Here is a 21,647-nt window from a genome sequence, read left to right on the forward strand (position 1 = left end):
TAATTCGCATAACAACTGCCATGCATGCAAGTTCCTAGCCTTACTCTACAAGATCTTTCCAAAGCCCTGGCTCGGCTCACCTCAAGCTCTATTCGATGCTCATGAGACTGTTTCTTAATCTCCGCTTCCAACGGTGAGTGCCCTTCCCACATCTCGTTGCAATTTCAGAAGTTGTCACTCGCTGTCACGAATGTTGTGCCGTATATGATATCAAGATGATTGAATGTCATTACGTTGATCGATCAATCAATCAACTCCTTGGGACCGTCTAGAGCGTGTTCAGACATGCTACGGATGCCTTCTGGCGCTCTTCGACTTGAAATCCTCGAAAACTTTTTCAAAAATGCCATTGATTTTCTCCTGGCGCTCTTTGATCTGCTCACAGGTCTCACCTTCCAGCCCCATGGCATATTCGTTATGCACCGTCGCCAGAAGCTCATCTTCGTTGAGGTCATCCATGACCACGGAAGAGAAGACCGCCGACGTGACCAGGCAATCCTCAACCTTAGTCGATAAGGAACTGGAGCGGAACCTGTAGTAGAACAAGAAGTAGTCGATACGGCCTGTAATAACTTCAGAAGTGTGCCAACAAGGCGATGCCTGGATAACCATACCGATTCTTCCAAGACGATCAACCGTGATCGCATATTGCGACGATTTTATGATGGACCCGGGTTTATTGACCGGGAGGTCCATAAGATCTTCGAAGTGGTCCTGTACAACTGTCGTTATAACGTCGATCTGCTGCAGGCTTAGCCACGTTCGAATACCCTTGATGCATGCGGATGAGCGCATACAATGTCGTCTTTCACGAAGCTCTTCACAACATCCCTAACAATCTGCTCAAAGCCGGAAGCGTCCTTGCCCACACCGTAGTCCAACCGCGACGTACTGCCGTTGACTTGCTGAACGGGAAGAAAGTCTGCGTCGCGTGCTGCGTTGTGGACTACCTTCTCATAGTGGAGTCTTCCCTGATCCCTAGCCATGATCATCAGACCGATGAGTTCATCTTGAGCTTCATTGTCATTCTTGTCAAGACTGATGAATATTTGCTCGAATCGACCGTTCTGTTGAACCATGATGCACGAATGTTGCAGCGAGTCAACGAACCCAATCAGCAGGGTCACTGGAAGTGAGGTTTGAGGCAGAAAGCTTGATATCGACAAGTCCAAGTATAGGAAAAGTGGACGTTATTTGAGCAAAATATAGGCTTTGACCCGCTGACTTGGGGTAGAATGGGAAGGACCGAGTTCGGATATGCCCGCACACGTAACTGCTCACAAAGACTCCATGTCAGGTCCCTTTCGAGTTCCGAATGCATCTTCATTCACCTGTAAGTCTGTTCACGGCCTGCACTGTTGCACACACTCTTGCCATGTCTGGCGGATACCTGCAGTTTGGCATGGGTTGGCTGCAGGGGCCGCCATCCGACAAGCCACAATCTGGATCCGAAGCCACGTTGGTTCCTTACCTGGCTCTTGGAGAAGGGGTCAACCTCAATTCATGGGCATCCCTTGACGGTGCGCCTACAGCAGCGTACTTTCGATGCAGGTCGACCTTTCGGGCCGCCAGCCCGCGCCACTACATAGTCCAGCATCCAATCCCGTGTCTCTTTTCCCGGTCTCAGCTGTCCTTGTATGTCGTCATGGATGCCCTCTTACCGCCCTGAGCCGAGGGACTGCCCCAGAACTCTTGAGCCCTCTTCGCCGGCCTCCTGCATGAAATGCATGGACTGCATGGACTGCATGGACTGCTAGGCCTTTCGCTCCCTAGGTTTCCCGAAACGTCTTCCGTTCCCCAGCATCTCCTACATTCCCACCCTGTTGACACGAATGCGCGGACTCCATAAATAGCCAACCCAGAAGCTGCTGCAAAATGAAATCGATAACTAGGTTAAATCAATTCTGTGTAGCGTGCGCATGCTCTTAGTTATAAAATACTAAGACGAGAGGCTATAATAGCCCCCAGTTGATATATCGAAAGCTATATAACTGATTGTTTACGTCGTGGTTTACTGCTTCCTGGTTATGGAGTCCGCGTATTTGTGTCAACAGGGTGATTCCATCTCCCGGCCTGTTCTGACTGCTCACATCTGACCGCGTCGGCAACCTTCACTTCCCCGGCACCTCGTCCCTCTTGGCAGCCCACTCCTTCCTATCCAGGGACTCGTTTCGAGGAGGCGAGGTACGAAGCTGGTGTTACACGAACGTCTACGAATGGTGGTGCATGTATGGTCGGAGAGACCGAACTCAGCTGGGGCGAGGTTGGATGGAAGAGATTGTAAGGATCCTACGGGTTACGGGAAGGGGGAGGCGTACCGAGGTTGAGGGCGCCATAAGAGGTTAGGAAGAGGGTTGGGTGTCAGGTCGCTGTGGTACGTTGATGACTTGTCGGGCGGCAGGTAGTGGAACCTGTCGCAAGCTCGTGAATGAGAGTCGTTGCGATGGAAACATCCCAGGCCGTCGAATTTGTGAGAGAAGTGTTGACTGGGTGGTTGTCAGTACCAGTCCACGAATCCTCGTCATACAGTAGATCAGCAGAGTGGCCCTGCTTAACTCAAGACAAACTCAACACTAAGATCATTGACCAGGCTCGCGAGGTCTTATCACCCTCTCAAACTAAGCCCTGCAACTCGCCAACCCTATCGGTGCTCTCGCCGTAGAAGGTCACCCCAACACTGTACTCGACTGGCATACAGCAATTCTCTATCGCTACATGGTGACCGCTGTGCTGGAGAACTTCAGCATGTCCTGATGCTTCAAGCTGCGCGGCATTGAGGGGCTCGTGAAGCAAACTGTCAGGCCGTCTACTACTAGTACTTGTATCGCTGTCGCCGGCCTGGCAGGCTACCTAGCTTTAGGGCAATGAACTTCGTTCATATCATGACTATTGGAATTTGTTCGATACTTCCCGCACAGTTGGGTGATCTGCACAAGGTCATGCCACTCACATTGCGGAGGTTGCAATATTGACATTGGCCAACACGCCAACCAAGTAGTGTAAAGAAGTAAGGTAGTTAGGCGCAAACGCTCCTTGACTGGACCCTTTGCCGCTTGAATTCGTTGCCGCGCTTGTTAGACGCTTCCGCGCGGATCGTGAGCCTTGAATGATGCAGAGTGACAATTTGAGGCTGACAGGCCGCTCCCCGCAATTCAAGCCGCCAAACATTCCACAGCTCTCGCAACCACTCGTAATCTCGACCTTGCCGCTCGAGACTCCCGCCTTCGCAGCAGAACACTCGCCGTGGCGCAAGCCTACATCTCTGCAGACTTCGCGACGGTCCTGCCTTCCGAGTTTAATCGTACCGCCGCACGTAAAATTTCCACGACCGCACGTCGTATGACCGATCAAGAAGAGCTGGGGCTGGGGACTTCACTGCGAGCCATTGAGGTACTATAAGTAAAACCGGGGAGACCCTCCGCAGCGCGAGCCATGCCGCGTGCGCCGGCAGTCGTCATCATCGCGAGGTGTGTTCTTCATCCTAGGCTGTTATGGTTGCCTCGGAATAGCATGTGAGCTCACTATACTCACCGCTCGGCAGACATGGCGCTCGACTAGACGCAGCCGACAAGACGTGGCACCTCACCTCTCCCGCACCGTATGACCCTCCTTTGACCTACGGTGGCTGGACACAATCGAAAGCCCTGGGTACCAAGATAGCGAGCTTGTTGCACGCACGGGAGCAGGCGTCAGGCGAGAACCAACCGAATGCAGCAAGCTCTGATGGCCTGGACAGTTTCGACTTTGGGGCGCTTGATGGGTCAACCACGTTCAGCGACGAGCCTCGAGGCCGGAGCTCAAAAAAGCGGAAATACCAGGTCGTGATACACAGCTCGCCTTTCTTACGATGTGTGCAGACATCTGTTGCCATAAGTGCTGGCATCGCTCAATTTCAGACGAGCCCCGCACGCTCGAGGGAAAGGAGCGTCTCATCTGAAAGCCGCAGAGAGCGACTCCACCCACCAGGATCCCCTCGGCAACGCGCAACAGAAGGAAGGTCACCAGCGTTGGCACCGATCCTCGAACCAGAACATGAGCCTGCGCCTGCCGTGCTCAGGAGATCGTTAAAGCGGAAAGGCATCCGGAAGAGTGTATTACGCATAGACGCATTCCTGGGCGAATGGCTGTCGCCAGAATACTTCGATCTCATCACCCCTCCACCGAACTCGGTGTTGATGGTGGCCGCAGCCAAAGCCGAACTACTGCGGAGAGAGGAGCACATGGATGCGTCCCAGAACATGGGTAATCTTAAGGGCTATTTCCCAGGAGGGTGGGTGAAGACAGGCGGCGCTACAACGCCCGCTTCGAACGGGAGGAACACGCCAGTAGAAGAAGGTCCGCTGGCCGATATTAGTAGCCTAGGCCATGCATTACCACGACGGGACCGCGCAAGCAGTCACAGTAGCGTTGACAGCGCTAGTAGCAGACATGGTCAAAGAAGCACTTTGACTGTCTCCACATCTACTGTAGTGGACAGTGGCATATATCAGCCACCAATACCGACATATGCGCTGGGTGGCTCTGAGCCGATACCACGCGGCTACGTCGCCCATGCGCGAGATGCCTGCGTCGATGTGGACTACAAATGGGACAGCATGCGTGAACCGCAGAACTGGCCTGACGGTGGTGAATACGGGGAAGAGTGGAGTCACATGCACAAGCGTTTCCGCAAAGGCCTCAATGAGATGATACTGTGGTACAAGAAGCACGGCTTGCAGAGAGCAGTTGACGACGACGAGGTGGTTACATACACACAGGACGATGATGAAGACACAGATATAGTACTTGTACTAGTCACCCATGGAGCTGGCTGCAACGCTCTGATCGGTGGCCTTACCAACCAGCCAGTTCTGCTCGATGTCGGGATGGCTTCACTCACAATGGCTGTCCGCAAGGACAACGTCGACCGGAAGCCGCTGGTGGATTCGACCAACGGCTCCAATGGTCATCCATACCGCCGGCGATCCTCCATCGATCTTGGCCTCTCCTCCGAGTACGACATGAAGCTCGTAGCGTCCAGTGATCACCTACGGACCGGTGCTGATTCCGCGAAGATGGCTGCGTTGCGATCTCCAAAACTCGTAGCGCACATCCCCGAATACCGGCGCCGGTTTGGATCCCACTCTGGCAGCCCTATCGATTCACCCCTTAGCATCGGCGAGCCAATGCGCAGTATGAATAGCGCACTTGGCAGTATCAGACGGAGCTCAACGACTGGCGCTGCATCAGCAACAGCACCGAGATCCCCTATCACCACGGGCCGCAATACGCCGACTTCTTCAATGTCTGGGTTGTGGAACTCTCCGAGACTCGAGGGTTTACCAGAGGCGTCAAGTAGCCTTGGCCGGGAGGTTGTTTGGAGCGCTGGTGGCGATGCCGCTACTGACGCTGAGCAGTCCAAACTGCCCCCTCCTGCCGCTGAAGAGAAGGAGAACGACGTCCTCGCTCCACTACCACCACCGAACCACCGGAGGTCGGTGACCCAGCACGGCCTGTGGGGTTCAGTACCTTCGGGAGACCGGAATGAACGGGATAAGGGACCGAAGAGGCGATGGACTATTGTGAATGAATGAGAAGCGCTGCCGAGAAGGCGTGGCTACTGGTGGTGTTCTTGAACATCTTTGCTTGAAGTTTGGCTTCAGCGTGGCGCCGAGGTGTTGTTCTATCCTCCCTGCTCTGTTGACATATGGAGGAAAAGCACGGGGGTTCAATAAGGCGTCTAGAGCCCGTGCTTAACATCAACGGCGTTACCTCCGGCGCTTCCCCAAACCCCGCGCCAAACGCGTGACGCTAAATGCACGTCTCGTGACAGCGTGTCTACGAGTTGCGCGTTTTGATGATGGAGAGTGGCATTAGCGACTGACTCTTGAATGGCTGCCACAAACAACACCTACATACGAGACTGTTTACGGGGCTGTCTAAACCAGCCGATTGTCAGTCCTCCGGTCTGGATGAGCTGCGCGGCTCGCCCCGCCCCCGTGCGCCTGCCTGCACCTCTGATGCTGATTCATGTCACCACTGGCTACCCGAGCCCTGGAGCATCAATGCCTTCAACACATCCTCCTTGAAGCTTGCGAACTTCACAATGGCTCTCAATGACGACATCGGCAAGCACCCAAAGCTAGGATCCAACCGGCCCACGGCAGAGGAGGTCATCGTCTACGAGAGCGGCGACCGCAGTGCTCCCCCAGACCTCCGCTTCATCCACTACAACGACGTCTACCACGTCGATGCCTCTTCCGCTGAGCCAGTCGGCGGCATAGCGAGGTTCCAGCATCTTGTAAACTACTATCGCAAGGACGAGAGGTTTGAGGGGCAGACTGAGCTCCTCACTTTCTTCTCGGGCGATGCGTTCAACCCTAGCTTAGAGAGCAGTGTGACGAAAGGTGAGCGGATCTTCGTCTGGCACTCTGTCAGCCCTCGGCCTTCTAGAGGACGGAGAGCTGCACCCACAGCACGGATATAATCTGACGTACTCAGGCCAGCACATGGTCCCTGTGCTTAACGGCATCGGCACCGATGTAGCCTGCGTAGGAGTACGTAAGGCCTTTACTTGTACCTGTTCGCTTCACGTTCTCCTATACGCTCTCCCTCAGCCCGCCGCTGATCCGCGATCTTCCTACAGAACCACGACCTCGACTTCGGCATCACCCAGTACCGCCACCTAACCTCCCAATGCTCCTTTCCCTGGCTTCTAGCCAACGTCCTCGATCCCGCCCTTGGCAACAACGAATCCTTGGGCAGCGCACAAAAAACGGTCATCCTCACAGCTTCGAACGGTATCAAAATAGGCGTGATAGGTCTTGTCGAGAGAGAATGGCTAGACACCATCAACAGCCTGCCACCGAACCTGGACTACAAGTCCGTTTCGCAAACAGCAAAAGAGCTTGTACCGGGACTCCGGGCCCAAGGGTGCGAACTGATTGTGGCACTGACTCATCAGCGGGAGCCGAATGACATCAAACTGGCCGAGAAGACGGAAGGATTGATTGATCTGATACTCGGCGGACACGACCATATGTACAACAACGCGTACATCAAGGGGACACATGTGTTGCGTAGTGGGAGCGATTTCAAGGAATTTTCTTATATAGAGGCTCGGCGGGCGACCGATCCTTTGCGCAAAGGGAAATGGGACTTCACCATCGTACGCCGAGACGTTGTCTCCTCCATTCCTCAGGACCCGCCGACGGTGCAGCTGGCAGAAAAGCTGACCTCCAGCCTGCGGACGAAGCTGGAGAAGCCTGTGGGTTACACCGCGGCACCGCTGGACGCTCGCTTCACGACCGTCAGACTGAAGGAAAGCAACATTGGCAACTTTATCGCTGATCTTATGAGGTCTCACTATGGCGGTGATTGCTGTATCATGGCGGCTGGCACCATCAGGGGAGATCAGATCTATCCACCAGGTTTGTTAAGGCTGAAAGACATTATGAATTGGTAGGGTGAACTTGCACAACTGGGAAGCCGGGAGCTTGGTCGGTCAAGTACTAACGAGCTTCAGTTTCCCCTTCGAAGACCCCGTCGTGGTCATCAGGGTCAAAGGTGCCGCCATCCTCTCCGCCCTTGAGAATTCGGTGTCCACCTATCCAGCCCTGGAAGGCCGCTTCCCTCAAGTCTCCAACATCTTCTTCACGTTCAACCCCGCCCTACCGCCAGATGCCCGTGTCATCTCAACCAAAATCGGCCAAGAGCCGCTAGACCTAGAGAAGGAATACGTCCTAGTTACCCGCGGCTACATGGCGCGCGGCAAGGACGGCTACGACTCACTCCTCATCAAAGAAGAGGGCGGTACGGCCGTTGAAGTCGTGAGCGAGGAGAACGGCGTGCTCATCTCCACGATCCTGCGCCAGTTCTTCATGAGTCTAAAGGTGTTGGGGAAGTGGAAGCAGTGGGGACCAAACATGGGGCGGCATTGGTCCAGCGTGCAGGAGGAGCTGCAGCAGAAGCACAAGCACAAGATCGTGGAGCCGCAGGCGCCGTCGAGCAAGGACGTCGAGGCGTTCAGGAAGGCGGCGAATGAGGCAGGGGGCGGGAAGAATGAGAGCCGGGATGGGAGGAGTACGCCGCAAGCCGAGCGGCCGGATGGAACGGAAACACCGTTGAATGATGATGACGAGGAGGACGAAAACACGGATCTAAGGCCCGTGAATACAGCGCTGAGCAAGAGGGAACATGAGTTGTCGATTATGCGGAAGGTGATGAGGAAGTGGTGGAGGCTGGCAGGGCTGCCGGGACATCCGGCGCAGTGCGACGAGCTGACTGAAGGCGAGTTCATGGTCAACTGGACGAAGGCCATCGCGCCCAGGGTCGAGGGCAGGATCCGAGAGACTACGGCGACCAAGGCATGACTTTCGAATGGTTGAGTCGACTCATGGGCTGCGATGGGATGATTTGCTTTGGTATAGCGGGAGGGATCGGGAGGTTCAAGTGCCCCATCTGATTCTTCAAACACTACATACCGACTATGAGCTGCAAAGCTGATCGATGCAGATCACCGCGTCCAGATATGGCGCCATGCACAAAGATCACTGCCACGTGGGCAGCTAGACTTTTGGCCCAAAGCGGTCTGAGTTCCCAGTTCGCATAGTGGGACATGTAACGCAACCCAAAGATCACAGCAGAAGAACCAAGCCAGTCACAACAACGACAGCTAAACCGAGCGCTCGTCCCTGCAGAGGCGCAACCACCGCCGCACCGTTCGCGCGCCCGCCCGCAACCTCAATCCCCGTCCCGTTCATCGCGAGTCAGGCGCCCTGATTCCACCACGTGCCCCGAAACTCACACGTCAAGACCCTCCCCGTCCCATTCCCAACCGTCACGGTCATGCTCGCCGTCTCCGGCGTGACCCGCCCCACCATACCCACATGCGTGATGTCCAGGACCCAGTCCGCGTCCAAGCCCCTGCACCGATCCCACGCCGTCCCGTTGGGCGGCGCATAGCCGTATCCGTTGCTGAAGCCGTATTCACGCGAGACGTAGGCCCCCCGCGAGCGCGAAGCCGTCCTCGCTCTTCGTCGCGCCCACGTTCCACATCTGGCTCCACACGAGCGCGGAGTTGCTGGACGTGAACTCGGCGTGGAAGTTCGCGGGCGAAGTGCCAGAGGGCTCCTCCATCCACAGCGAGAAGAATAACGGGTTCGCGTGTCCACGACGGTGCGGTTCAGCGCCGCGTCGGCGGGGAAGACACATGGCGCCGATCGCGAGCACGGCGTACTCTTCCGCCGGGTAGGTCCAGTCCGGGCAGTCGTGTTCTGCGGCCGCGTTGCGGTGCGCGAAGGACATGGTGCCTGTTGTAGTAGGCGTCGTAGTGGACGAACCGCTCGTCGATGGCGTAGGTGGGGTCCAGGTCTTGGTTTTCGCCCCAGCATTTCTGGTAGTTGGTGCGTAAGATGTTGGCAGCGCTGGAGGCTTGTCGGCGGCCGATGCTGTAGCCGCCAATGGCTGATACGCGTGGGTGGTTGGTATGGGGCTGCTTCAGGCGGCTGCCTGTGACGGAGGTAGGGGAGAGGGCGTACAGCTGCAGTATTGTCCCCCGTTGCCTTTGTAGTCGTAGTCTTCTAGAATGGGTCCCGAGAAGCCAAGTTCTGCTAATGTCTTCTCTCCCTGTATGACTACTGATGCTGCTTGCACTGAGTGTATACTGACTGACAGGGCTAAAAGTTGAAGGAACACCATCGCGAAGTTCTGTCCGCGGATGAAGAGTAAATATAATAGGTCACACTATCGCATGCGACCACGGCACCAGCGCAGGAAAGAGGACGTTGAATGCTTTGCTACGAAAGAGAGGAGCTGAAGGGCTATATTACACCAGCGATGCAAGAAAACCGCCAACCGATAAAGCCGACGAATATACCCACCGCGGTATGCCTTGCCAATTTTATCTCTCAGCTCACCTTGCTTCCGCGCAGTGTCAGTGGGTAGCCGTGCAGCCGTTGGCGGCTTAGAGCAAGCCACAGGGCTGAGATTTGACCGCCAAGGTCAACCATAAAACATCGTATATCTCTTTCGCGACAGCGAAGCTTGGGTGGCTTGCTGAAGCTGAGCGACTTGCATCGTAGCGAACAGGATAAAATTATAGTACAGCGGGGAACGTCGCGCCAGCTGATCCGACGGCCGCATCAATATTGAAGAAAGGGTGTAAAGCGCGCTCGAGGCGCATCTAATTCGGGACTGCAGAACCGGTACATGAGTGAATGTGACTGGCGAGGACGAGACACTGACTGCTGGCGCGCGTCTCGGAACCAGACACCGGTTATTCTCTAACCATGCAGCTGTGTTCCAGATCCAATATCAGGACGGAAAGACATGCGAAAAGATACGAATCAAGTGACTCGCTGAAACCTGCCGCCTCACCGCTGCCGACGCCTGACTCGGCAAGGCCACCCGTACGGCACCGCGGTAAAGTGTGACTCGAACCTCCACGGCTCCTTCGGGTTTGTACGTTCGATATCAAAATCCCGAATGAGGGTTGCAGACACTTTCGACACTTCTAGGTGAGCGAGATGGCGGCCGGGACATTGGTTGTAGCCGGCACCGAACTGTGGTAGTCAGAGGACCGGTCATGAGCTTGATTCTGGGCGGCATCCAGAAGGACGAGCTTACGGGAATCATATATTTGTTCATCTCTTTAGCGCGCTCGACGTCCATCCACCTGTCCGGATTGAACTCATTGGCGTCGGAGCCAAAAAGAGAAGGGTCGCGGTGGATGACCCAAGGGTTTACGCTGAGGATGATCTGGTACCGTGAGTGAATGATCTCTCGCCACTACCATGGCAGGTTCTCTTACGCCTTCTTTGAAGTGTCGATCTGCAACGGTCACGCCTTCCTTTGGGACTACGCGGGGAAGGCCGAATGCGACAGGCGTCTGGTAGCGAAGCGTCTCTTTGATCTTTTGGGAGTGCTGTCAGGATTGGTATCGACGAGAGCGGATCGAACTTACGCAAGCTTGGAGGTACGGCAACTTCTGGGCCTCCGCATGTGACACGATGGCTGACAGCTCGCCACGGCTGTGAGCCTCGTCGACTTCGGCGCGCACACGAGTCCACGCTCGCTGGTCCTGAAGCAGGTAATAGAAGAAAGCCTGTAACGTTGCGCTGATCGTATCGGCTCCGGCTCCTATATTCGCCACCGCGGCAGCTAGGATCTCTTTCTCCTCCATGCGATCTGGGTGTTTCCTTCGCGTCTCCTTCCATTGTTCCAGCATGTCTTTCCGCACAGTGTCGCTCTTGGAGCGAGCATCAAGGGCGGCCAAGCAGGTCTCAAAGATATGCATCGACGGCTGCAGGTTAAGCCATCCAATAATAGGATTGGCCAACAGCCAGTCGTGAAGCCAGTAAAAGTGGCCAATAACGCTGACGTATATGCCGAGAACGCGTGTGTTCGCAATGGCGCCCCCTATATCCTTCCCTTCCTCGAGGAAACCAAAACGCCGTGAGAAGGTAACCTCCCCAAGAACATCGAAGCCGAAGTAGTTGAACCAGTGATCGAAATGAACGTCTTGGCCAGACTTTGATAACTTGGCCAACTGCTCTTCCAGCAGGCGCAGTGCGTCATCCACGTAAGGCTCAGCGGTGATCACGTTTGAGAACGCGTAGCCCGAGGCAACGTTCTTGGTCTTTGCGATGTGGCGTTTGGGGTCTACTTCGGACATTTGATTGACATAGCGGGAATCTGGAAGACTGAAAATTTGATACCAATCCCCCTGCAGGCGGTAAAGCAGCCATAAGCCTCGGTTTGATGGCCGTGGTAACTGGGTACCACAAAAGTGTAATGAGTCAACTCACTTTACGCAGCGGAGCCACGAGCACCGCCCGAATTGCATCGGGATGGCTGACGCTGACTTCTTTGTGACTGATCCTGACGAATTTGCCTGGGTTGATGAAGCCGGTCAGCGGCGGGCAACTCAATCACGTCGGCCAGGAGCAGTTTGGTAAATGTTCGGCGCATACCGTGCTTTTTGTGAAGCGCGATTGTAGCCTCTTCTGTGTGGCCCTTGAAGGTATGCCAGATCTGCCACAGGACGGAGAAAGAGGCAACAAAAGGGCCGGGAATGTCGCTGATGGAAGACAAGTAACGTCGTCGAACGACAACTGCTAGCAGAGCGAACAGCGCTACCAAGCTTGCGAGACGCCAGGGACTAGGCTCTTGTCAACAATGCCAACGCGGAGGCCTTTCTGAACCGACCTTTCCATTGCGGCGGCCGTCTACACTGATGCAATTCTGCGAGGGTTCGGGCACCTGTAGCACTCGAGCTTGTGTGAGGGCATAGGACACAGCCGGTGCCGCGACAGCACTGCCATCTCGAGTGCACTAGTTAAGGCAAGCTTAGCGCGGCGGTTCCTGCTGTTGTTGCCGCTGATCTACTCTGTATCTCTCGGCCCTTCGGGCAGAATGCTTGCCGAGATGGCGTGAACACATTGTGGGAGGTGGGAGGTGGGAGGTAGACTGCTCTCTGCGCCGTGCTCACCCGCCCACGCGCGGTTCCGCTGTTCCGCGGCATGGCACATCTGGGCAGAGCGTGGAATCCCCGCTCGCCTCAGCGTTGCCCTGCTGAAAACCCCGGGGCCGTTTGCATTCTGGTGCTACCGGGTATTCGGAATCCCGTTCGTGCCATCCTTGGACTGCTGCCACCGTGCTACCTGAAGCTACCTGAAGATTGCCACGCGAGAGCTGGCCTCCCGGTGTTTTCACAGTCCTGCCGTGGGCCTCATCCCAACCTGAGGCCAGTCTTGGTCATCCGAATCGCTCAGTCGCTCGTCGGCATAGCTGCTGTCCCGAACGGCTGATCTTCCTTAATCCCAGAGCTACATGGCTTCTCCGGAACACGCTCCAGCCATCGAGGCGGATGTAATGCTGCCGCCCGAACTGTGCATTGATGCAACTCGGTCTGACCTTTGCGCAGGACAACGTTTCTGAGAGCGCGTCCGACTACGAGAGCGTCAGGAGCGACACCACTTCTGTGACCTCCTCCATCTTTGACTACACCTTTGAGAACGGGCATAGGTACCATGCGTATCGAGCGGGCCAATATGTAAGCACGCGCTGGCCCCTGCATAGAGCTTCGTCCGGCGCTCACTATCAGTAGCTGCTGCCCAACGATGAGTCGGAGCAGGACCGCCTCGACCTGCAGCATCACATCTTCACCCTGGTGCTGGGCGGCGAGCTGATGGTGACCAACCTGGACGAGCCTCATCGTATCCTGGACGCGGGGACGGGCACTGGCATCTGGGCGATCGAAGGTACCCTCTCCGGCGGCCACAGTGTTTCTTTAACCGACCGCCGCCTGACATCTGTGTCTGACAGTGGCCGACCGCTACCCGTCGGCGACAGTTCATGGCGTGGATCTGAGTGCCATTCAGCCCAACTGGTGAGCCAAGTCCCGCGACCACCAAGCCGAGAGAGAGAGCTGTAACGATAATCGTTCTTTTCTAAAGGGTGCCTCCCAATGTCTTGTTTGAGATAGACGACTTGACTCAAGAATGGACATGGCCAGTTGACTACTTCGACTTCATTCATGTGCGTACGCTCGGCGGTGCAATCAAAGACTGGCCGCAGTTTCTAGGGCAGGCACTAAAGTCAGTAAGCGTTCTGGCTCTTTGCCGCGTCTTATCGCTTACCCAATGTAAAGACATCTCAAACCTGGTGGTCGAATCGAGATCTCCGAGATCCGGACGCACTTCCACTGCGACGATGGCACATTCCCTGATGACTGTTATAGGTACGTTGAAAAGCAAAAGTGCAAACGCTCCATGGCCTTCGCAGTATCTAATATGTGAAATTCAACGTTATAGCGCTGTCTGGGAGGTATGCTACCTGCCGCTTTCAGAATCGGAAGTTGACGTGCAATGTACTAATCGGCCGCAATGTAACAAAGAGAACGTTTCATGACATCGCTAAGAACATCGGTTTGCAATTCGACCAGATGCCCTACATGGCCGGCTGGGTACAAGATGCCGGCTTCACCGAGGTCAAGGAGCACGAAAGACTCATCCCGATAGGACCGTGGCCGAAGAGCAAGAGACAAAAGGAGGTAGGACTGTATTACCGGATTCATCTTCTGGAGGGCGGTGAGTCCATCCTGTCTTGCAGCTAAGTGAACAGAGCTCACACGTACTTTCTGTTCAGGCATGGAGAACTATACGATGGCGCTCTTCACCCGCAATGGGTGGAGTCAGCTCGAAGTTCAGGTGCTGCTAGCGAAGGTCCGACAGGAGGTCACGAGCAACAAAATGCACACATACACAAAAGCGTAAGCCTGAAGGCACCCGTGACGTGCATGGCTAGCCTTGCTAACGTGCTCTAGGATCTTCGTCACCGGTCAAAAGCCTCTTGAATGAGCTCTATCCGGCTGTCTATTCGTTGGTTATGTAGAGTCTGTACAGCGACATCTCTCTTGTCTTGGTGGAGAATTGTACATACCCCCTGCACTCACGTCGCAGCAGTTACAGCCATGTATCATGACGCTCAATGCAAGTAGTAAACTGAATGAGCAAAGCGCGCGTGCACATCTGGTTTGTCTCGAATCGGTTGTTCCTGATCTCTATCAGTTGCAGCAGCTCTCTTATCACCCGTGAAGGTCAACCGGCGGGCTCATCCGCCTTTGTCCAGTTATGATGGCAAAGACCAGGCCACTGCCCCTCTTCGTATGTTGTGTCAACGTTGTCGCCCACCTCCGCTTTCACTCAGCCGTCTCCGCTTATAGTCGAATACTCCGTCATGCTGATGCAAATCCACCGCGACCACCTCTGGCCTCCGAACTATGGGTACAACCCTCAAAACAGTCATCGGAGACAGCAGTGATCATGTCGTAATACGGATGGTAAGGCGACAATGGATAGCCCTCTAGTATTTGCTGCTCTTTTCTCCAGAAGCCTATACGTAGCTATTATCGTTGACTGGCCAGAAAACCACGCCGCAAATAAACAAGAACAACACTGACTGATGCACTAATAATACCAGACAAAGCTACCCCGGCAGTCGTCCCTAAGATACATCCAGCACCCTAATCATTCCAGAGATTCGCGTGGTTTCTCAATACCAAGGCGCGTCAACGCCGCTATCGATGCCGGCATGAGCACCGATAGCCAGACTCCTCAACGTGTCCGCTCCAACGCTGCGCTTGTTCTGCACAGCTCGCTTCCTCAGCTCCACCAGATGCGCGTCCACCGCCTCCAGCTTCTCGTAACTGCGCGTGGAACTCCTTGCCAGCTTGTGGTGTGACTTCGAGCTCTTGCGCATATGGCGCCAAATGTTGCGGGCTCGGTCGTCAGGCTCCTCCTCGGCCGGGTCTTCGGTCAGCCTTGTATGTATGACAGTTGCGGGAGAGTCTGTAGCTTCTCTTTTCGGAGAATGACGATAAGGCAGATCGAGGTACAGTGTGCCGCGGTTCTCGAAGGAAAAGCGGCCGAGATCTGGAGACGGCGCACGGAGTGTGCTTGAAATTTCGCTCTCGTGGTTTGGAACTGGGCGGCCAAGCGCCCGACAGCGGTGCTTCAGTTCTATTCTCACAAGGTCCACGAAATCTGGACAGGCGACTGTCCCACCGATACGGTCAGAGAGTCCCTCGAGCGCTATGAGGGCAGCACTGGGCGATTCATCCGAAGCGATGACTGAGACAAGTCTCCCGTGTACCTCTTGCGTTCGTATCTGAGCCTGTTCAGCGTCCTTGGCGCATGGAAGTGACTTCCAGGCAGATAAGGCGTGGGGCCTCCTGACACGGCAGGTGTCTACAGCAACAAGTCCGGTATTTTCCGGGAAGTACGAGTGGTTGTATCGGACTTTCACTGTGAAGAGATCTGTTGTCGTCTCGCCGAGGAGCATCTCCAGGTCCGCAAACGCTTCGTCGGCAGTCGTTATGCAATCTACTGAGGGTCCCGACTGGAATGTCTTGTCTGGACCCTGTTGTACAGAGGCTTGAACAAGCAAGGTCATTGTCTGACCAGCGTAGAGAGCGGGACAGCTATACAGCCCAATTGTTGACATGAGCACACAGTTATCGGATGGTATGATCTCGATATCAACGTCCGTAATCCGGCCAGGATCTGTATTGCACCTTGCAAATGCGATGAGAGCCTTGAGAGCCTCATGCCCAGAGGATTGGTCCGCCTGGGATCCGGAACCGAATGCAGGAATTTGCATACACCATCCATCGATTAATGGCCGCAACCGGTGGAAGTCGCAAGGAACCACAGCCGTAGAAACGAAATGAACCGTCAAGGGCGACAGGTCCGGGATCGAGTCGATGGAATCAGGAAGGCCAGGGGACAGTACAATGACATGGCCGTTTGCACGACGCAGTGGTGGGTCTGCTGTGTGGCCTGGTTCTAAGAGAACACCGACCGCAGACGCAATCGTCTCCGAGAGCTTCGCGCTTTGCGCATTCGAACTCATGTTTTGAAGCGAACCGAGATCGTCCTGGATGTTACGCGGATTGACCGCTTGTAATGCATGAAGTAGGCACCCATTAGCGAGGTGTAAATCTTGCACCGAATGGCAACATCTTGCGCAAAACACTGCGATGCGGTCATCTGGTGACCCCAACGTTGCTGTCAGGGAGAGCACGGCATTGCAGATGTTCTCTAGAGATTCCGGCGACGCAAAGCTGCTGAGGTGGTATCAGCGCCGGTCCGTGTCGGCGAACAGTGAGCGAAGCACAAGCACTCACGAATTGTCAACAATCACAATGACATCCATGCCTGGCAATGCGTTCCATTGGGATGGCACTTTTCCTATCGTGCTGACGCAGCCATTGATCTCGACTGCGGCCCAGACCGTCCTCCGCGTTGACGCATCCAGCACCTCAGATTCCGCGATGGTACGCAAAGCACAACTGAGAAGCAGGGGCAGCTGTCGGCTTGCAATGCTTCCAGCAAGGGTCGCAGTTGAAGGACAAATCGTGGATTGAGACGATGCATTGTGATGATTGGAGGTGGTTGGCAGTCGTGTAAAGTCGGTCTTGGCACAATTAGGAGAGTCGGGCTCACTGTATATATTTCATCAGTCTCCTCCTACCGCAGTAACTCACTAAAACGAGCAAAGGTGAAGAGAACAACTGGCTTACCCGTGACTTATCCCGCTGCCCGCCGAGTACGAGTCACGACCCTGGCTGGTCAACGATGCAACATCGGAGCTTATAGCTCTTGATTGTGACGTAGAGTTGCTATGTGCGGAGCGTCTTCGGAAAAGGCCACCGTCGGACTGCCTATTACGCAAGCTTGGAGCTGGCTTCGGGTTATTGTTCTGCAAGCTTCCCATCACTTTTGAGAGGACCCTTTTCTTTACCGATGGACGCCTGCGTGCTGCCGACTGAATGTGCGGGGACGGCAACAGCTCTGGCACAGTAAGTGCTGCCAGAGGTGCGCTCTCCTCTGCGTGTTGAGGAACATCAGGCACTCGTCGGAGTCCATAGACACGGCGCGGAAGATGCGAAGAGCTCGGCGAGTCGGTTTCGCCAACTGAATGCAGCGCAGAACAGGAAATTTGGGATTCCTCATCACCCCTTGTGACTGGCGTTGCAGTCCCTGACAGCCGCTTGCTGTATAAATCTGCTGAGGATGGCTGCGATGTCTTCATGAGCCTTGTTTTCCGTATCCGTAGGATCTTGTCGTCCATGGGCATCGTTGATAACGATCGCATCGACGATGAACTTATCCGCCCCCGCTGTATGTCCTGTCTCAATACCGGAGTTGGCGCCGATACAGAAGGTAGACTGTGCTTGCCTTGTGCGGTCGAAGATGCGCGGTACGGAGTGGTAGAGGTGATAGTCAGGTCCCCGTACTGAATCTGGGCGATCTTCGTCGGCGGCCTGCCGATGGCGCCCGTATGTGTTGCTATCCTGGTGGGATTCCATCTCGAAGTATCCAGAGGCGAGGGACTGAATTGGTCTGACCGACCACGCTGAACAACCGGCGGCATGACGAAGTAGATCTCCTGCAGTTCGCCAAGTCAGCATCGTACGATTGTTCAATCCTCCTGGACGGCCAACTTCAGTTCAAGCGGAACCTGCCTGGTGTTGATGTTAGGTATAATGTTCCTCAAGGAACAGAGAGACGGGATAATGAGTACGAACGGACGTACGGCTCAAACGCGTAGAGCAGCGTCCTGGTCAACAATGTAGATGCCCTCGAACGAGCTCTCTACAGAATCTCTTGGTCTGTATTCTTTGATTTCGCTGGATGTTGGGTCGAGACTGTTTTTGTGAGCTACTGGCGTGCCTCGCTTCGAGAAAGAGGCAGAGATGCGGCGCTTGAGATGTTGGTATTTTGTTCCGAGAAACTCCGAGAAATAGATTGCCGCGCACAAGATTACAACAACGAGAACAATGGGCACGAACACGAAGAGAGGCGTGGTGAAGCCTTTCTGCTCGATGGTTTCAGTGATTTGCATATCTGCGACGCGGACCGCGGAAGAGACGACTCGTGAGGACAACGATCTGACTGTGCGTCCGATGATGACATGGTTTTGTATATATAGAGGCTTGTGGCAGCAGCAGAGGAGCACAGGTCATCATACGTAAGGTAGGCGCGCGTCCACAACGGCATTATCTCAGTCATGGGCTGCACCTTCCGTGCTGCCCAGCTTCCCCATAAGTCCCCCCATAGTCTCAACGTCAAGGTTTACGAATCTTATCTGCGAAAGCTATTGTTAGGGAATCACGCTCGTATCGTACACCTGCAGAGGATAAGTGCGGGCCACAGGAAGGTTACAGCTTACCATGTCATCTCCTGCATGGCCAAAAAGCACAGCTTCAGAGAGGCTGGCTCGTACGCCTCTCCTAACGCGCTCTTCCCACACACCTTCCCAGTTCCACTGCTCTGGACGCCGGGCTCCAGTGTCGGACGGCTTTATCTCTTGGCGGCGGACAAGTGGCTCATCCCCGCAATCATCCATTCTCCGATAGTGCCATGCATAATAGGCACCGGAGTTTGCGACGGCCTCAAATGGTATTGAGTTCAGGACATCCTCATCACTAAATGTCGATTGAATGTATCTCAGTAGTGTGACAACAGGGATGTCGGCGCGGCTGTCACATGCTCCAGAGGCTCCTGAAAGACTACCATTCCTCGAGCTCGTTGCACTCTTCTGATTTTCGGCAAACCAGTGCGGAAAGCCATGTCTCAGTGCGAAGCCTCCGGGTGGAAGCCTTTTGTCGTCCGCAGCGCTTACTGTATCGTCATCCGTCGCACCCGTCGAGTATGTATAAGTGGTCAATGGTGTAACAAGTGGATGAAATATTTCCGTCGAAAATGTTACGGTTGGCGGTACTTTGGGGTACCGTAGAGGAAACGATATCTGAAAACGAAGAACTGCTGGAGCATAAGGGCCTTTGCTGTGCGCTGCTTAGTTGTGTGATTGGACTACATCGTGGTACGAGCCGATGAACGTGACAGAAAGGTGAAGACTACCTCTTCGAACAAACAGGATGCCTGTCCAGAGAGCTGGATCTCCTGACGCCATGGTCAAGTAAACACCCTCAGGGCAGGCATATTTCAGGCTGGCGCTGTGGAAAAATGTGAGTCAGTCAACGTTTGAGAGATGCTCAACCAGGAACATACAACTCCGTAATCAACTGTTGTTTCAGGAATGAAGATAACCGACAGCTCATATCCAGGGCCATGCTGATGTGCTCTGTAGATCATCCTATCGAGCAGCTATTGAATAACAGCCTTGCCTAGATAAGGTCGATGACAGACAGCCTTAACGCCATGCTATGAAAGACTCATGATGAGTGTTGTGTCAGACGTCGACAGTTGCTTTCAAATACTCTCTTGTCCACGGATTGAGCATTACCGCCATTTGAAGAGGTGGTTCAGATGCCGTCGGCCAAACAATATTCCGAGGCTTACTTGGCACTCGCGCAGTCACGTGACGTTAATGCGCTCACGGCCGTTTGTTTATCGAAATCCTACAATGCTTGGGAACTCAGGTGAGGCACCTGCACAAGAATCGATCAAGTAAAAGATGCATTTTGGTAAATCCGACTCCGCCCGTACGATGATGCCCTGCATTCGGATCAAGTGTCTAGTGAAACTCTTTCACATCGATAACAACCGGTCGGCTGAGAGACGGTCACACCACTTGACGAAGGCACTAAAGGTCGCTGTTCAAGCGTGGGAGTTGATTACGAATTTGTGTATTCACCGCCGTCAATTGATAGCACTCTAGAAGCGTCTGCATGCTTTATCGAGCAATAACGATCCTCGACCGGCTAGCGATCTGGCTTCGGAGAATTTCTGGATGTGAGATCTTCTAAACCCTTGCCCAACAACTGACTACGGCACACCAGCCGAAAGCAGCCCGCTCTCACGAAGCGTCTCCCGAGACAAGCAATTGCAGCGTTGTTCAATGACTCTCGTGGAAGCAATTCGCCGTCGGGAATGGCTCCGAAGCCCGACGTGCTGCGGTGAAGATGATGCAGGTGTTGCGGGTGGTATATTGTGCTGTCCTGATTCCGCCGCAGGCTTGGGCAGGTCAGCACATACGTGCATACGAGCTTTTGTGCACTGTCGTGGATGTGCCCTATCTAGAGGCAATACGGCGACCTTCATCGCGGGTATCAACGGCTGAATTCTCCCGCATGACGACAGAGGTGTCTGACAGTGTATATACTGATATTGTGTCACGCCTCGATTCGCCAGTCAACCTGGCACAGCATGAAGGGCAGACCTTGAAACTCTCAACGGGGGCTTCGTACACTAGTATGATAGAGCAGAACTCTCAGGATACGGAACAGATGTGTTGCCGCGCTGCTGTGTAACAGTGTTCATGCTGTGACAAGCCGGTCTGACTCCCGAATATACGCTGCGCTGGCACCAGTTGGGGGCGTGACGGCCGGCTCTGAACGCGGTAGTCGCGTTGCAAAGGAAGGCGGTGAGTGACGAACTCACATGACCGAAGCAGCCGGCTAGCCGCATCGAGACAATTGATTCCTGAGCGCTGGAGTGCTTGGCGCATGACGCTGATGGATGCGTCGCAGGTGGTGTCTGGCAGCCGGGGCGACCTCGACGTTTGTGAAAGCCCCTTTTTGCCCCCGCGACATCAGGATAGCCAATCTGAACCTTAACCAGCACGCCGGCGTTGTCTGGCGATCGCAGATCACATGCTCTGCGTTTCGTGCGGGCAGGGGCCGTAGCGTGCCTGAGCGCTCGCTGACCACCTTGGAGGTCTGCTCGCGAGGAGACCCGGTCTTAGCAGCCTGTCAACGTCCTTTCGGGCATGGTGCTCTAGCATCGAACAGTGAGGGGAAGATCCCACCTAGGTACGGAGTACGACTCGTAGGTAACCGCTCAGGCAAACGGGCAAGCTAAGAAAACTCCGCGGGATGTCACCAAACTCAAACGCTGCGCTACCGGCTGTTCCAAGGCCTCGCCTACGCGTGGGATAGATGCAGGCCTCAGCCCTGCCAGGGAGCCAATGGGGAACGCTGTACGATGCAACTCTCACCGCTACGCATGAGATGGAACATCATCATCGACTTCTACGCTAGCTCCGGGAAGCCACCACAGCGTGGTGGTTGGACAATCCGTGGGCTGACAGCACCGGCGGATGCTCTCCCGGACCCACGCGCCTGGCAGGCGTGCAAAAGGCCGAACGCAGGCCCGGCTGGGTACTCGAGTATCCACAGTTCCTCAAATCATCAGGTGATG

At 54.8% G+C, this 21,647-nt stretch overlaps 7 protein-coding genes across 7 annotated transcripts; 3 read left to right on the forward strand and 4 right to left on the reverse strand.

Annotated features, from left to right (window-relative positions):
- Positions 1-288: 288 nt before the first annotated feature.
- On the reverse strand, positions 289-1,079 carry W97_07821 (uncharacterized protein; the record flags this gene model as incomplete). Its single annotated transcript, XM_007785690.1, has 3 exons — positions 289-563; positions 615-741; positions 798-1,079. 3 exons carry the CDS (start codon positions 1,077-1,079, stop codon positions 289-291), a joined length of 684 nt encoding a protein of 227 aa, XP_007783880.1.
- Positions 1,080-3,432: 2,353 nt separating this feature from the next.
- On the forward strand, positions 3,433-5,573 carry W97_07822 (uncharacterized protein; the record flags this gene model as incomplete). The annotated part of the gene is made up of 2 exons (XM_007785691.1): positions 3,433-3,467; positions 3,542-5,573. 2 exons carry the CDS (start codon positions 3,433-3,435, stop codon positions 5,571-5,573), a joined length of 2,067 nt encoding a protein of 688 aa, XP_007783881.1.
- Positions 5,574-6,085: 512 nt separating this feature from the next.
- On the forward strand, positions 6,086-8,351 carry W97_07823 (uncharacterized protein; the record flags this gene model as incomplete). The annotated part of the gene is made up of 4 exons (XM_007785692.1): positions 6,086-6,386; positions 6,481-6,536; positions 6,626-7,440; positions 7,505-8,351. The coding sequence occupies 4 exons, from the start codon at positions 6,086-6,088 to the stop codon at positions 8,349-8,351; spliced, it is 2,019 nt and encodes a 672-aa protein (XP_007783882.1).
- Positions 8,352-8,967: 616 nt separating this feature from the next.
- W97_07824 (uncharacterized protein) lies at positions 8,968-12,194 on the reverse strand (the record flags this gene model as incomplete). Its single annotated transcript, XM_007785693.1, has 8 exons — positions 8,968-9,373; positions 10,393-10,541; positions 10,606-10,737; positions 10,790-10,891; positions 10,943-11,704; positions 11,787-11,872; positions 11,952-12,058; positions 12,118-12,194. The coding sequence occupies 8 exons, from the start codon at positions 12,192-12,194 to the stop codon at positions 8,968-8,970; spliced, it is 1,821 nt and encodes a 606-aa protein (XP_007783883.1).
- A 683-nt stretch (positions 12,195-12,877) lies between these two features.
- Positions 12,878-14,339, forward strand: W97_07825 (uncharacterized protein; the record flags this gene model as incomplete). The annotated part of the gene is made up of 8 exons (XM_007785694.1): positions 12,878-13,033; positions 13,088-13,241; positions 13,306-13,369; positions 13,437-13,577; positions 13,631-13,738; positions 13,879-14,069; positions 14,128-14,251; positions 14,306-14,339. The coding sequence occupies 8 exons, from the start codon at positions 12,878-12,880 to the stop codon at positions 14,337-14,339; spliced, it is 972 nt and encodes a 323-aa protein (XP_007783884.1).
- A 694-nt stretch (positions 14,340-15,033) lies between these two features.
- On the reverse strand, positions 15,034-16,392 carry W97_07826 (uncharacterized protein; the record flags this gene model as incomplete). Its single annotated transcript, XM_007785695.1, has 1 exon — positions 15,034-16,392. The coding sequence occupies one exon, from the start codon at positions 16,390-16,392 to the stop codon at positions 15,034-15,036; it is 1,359 nt and encodes a 452-aa protein (XP_007783885.1).
- Positions 16,393-17,494: 1,102 nt separating this feature from the next.
- W97_07827 (uncharacterized protein) lies at positions 17,495-17,851 on the reverse strand (the record flags this gene model as incomplete). The annotated part of the gene is made up of 1 exon (XM_007785696.1): positions 17,495-17,851. One exon carries the CDS (start codon positions 17,849-17,851, stop codon positions 17,495-17,497), a length of 357 nt encoding a protein of 118 aa, XP_007783886.1.
- Positions 17,852-21,647: the final 3,796 nt, after the last annotated feature.

The sequence above is a fragment of the Coniosporium apollinis genome, assembly GCF_000281105.1.
Source record: "Coniosporium apollinis CBS 100218 chromosome Unknown supercont1.45, whole genome shotgun sequence".
NCBI classification, from domain to species: domain Eukaryota; kingdom Fungi; phylum Ascomycota; class Dothideomycetes; genus Coniosporium; species Coniosporium apollinis.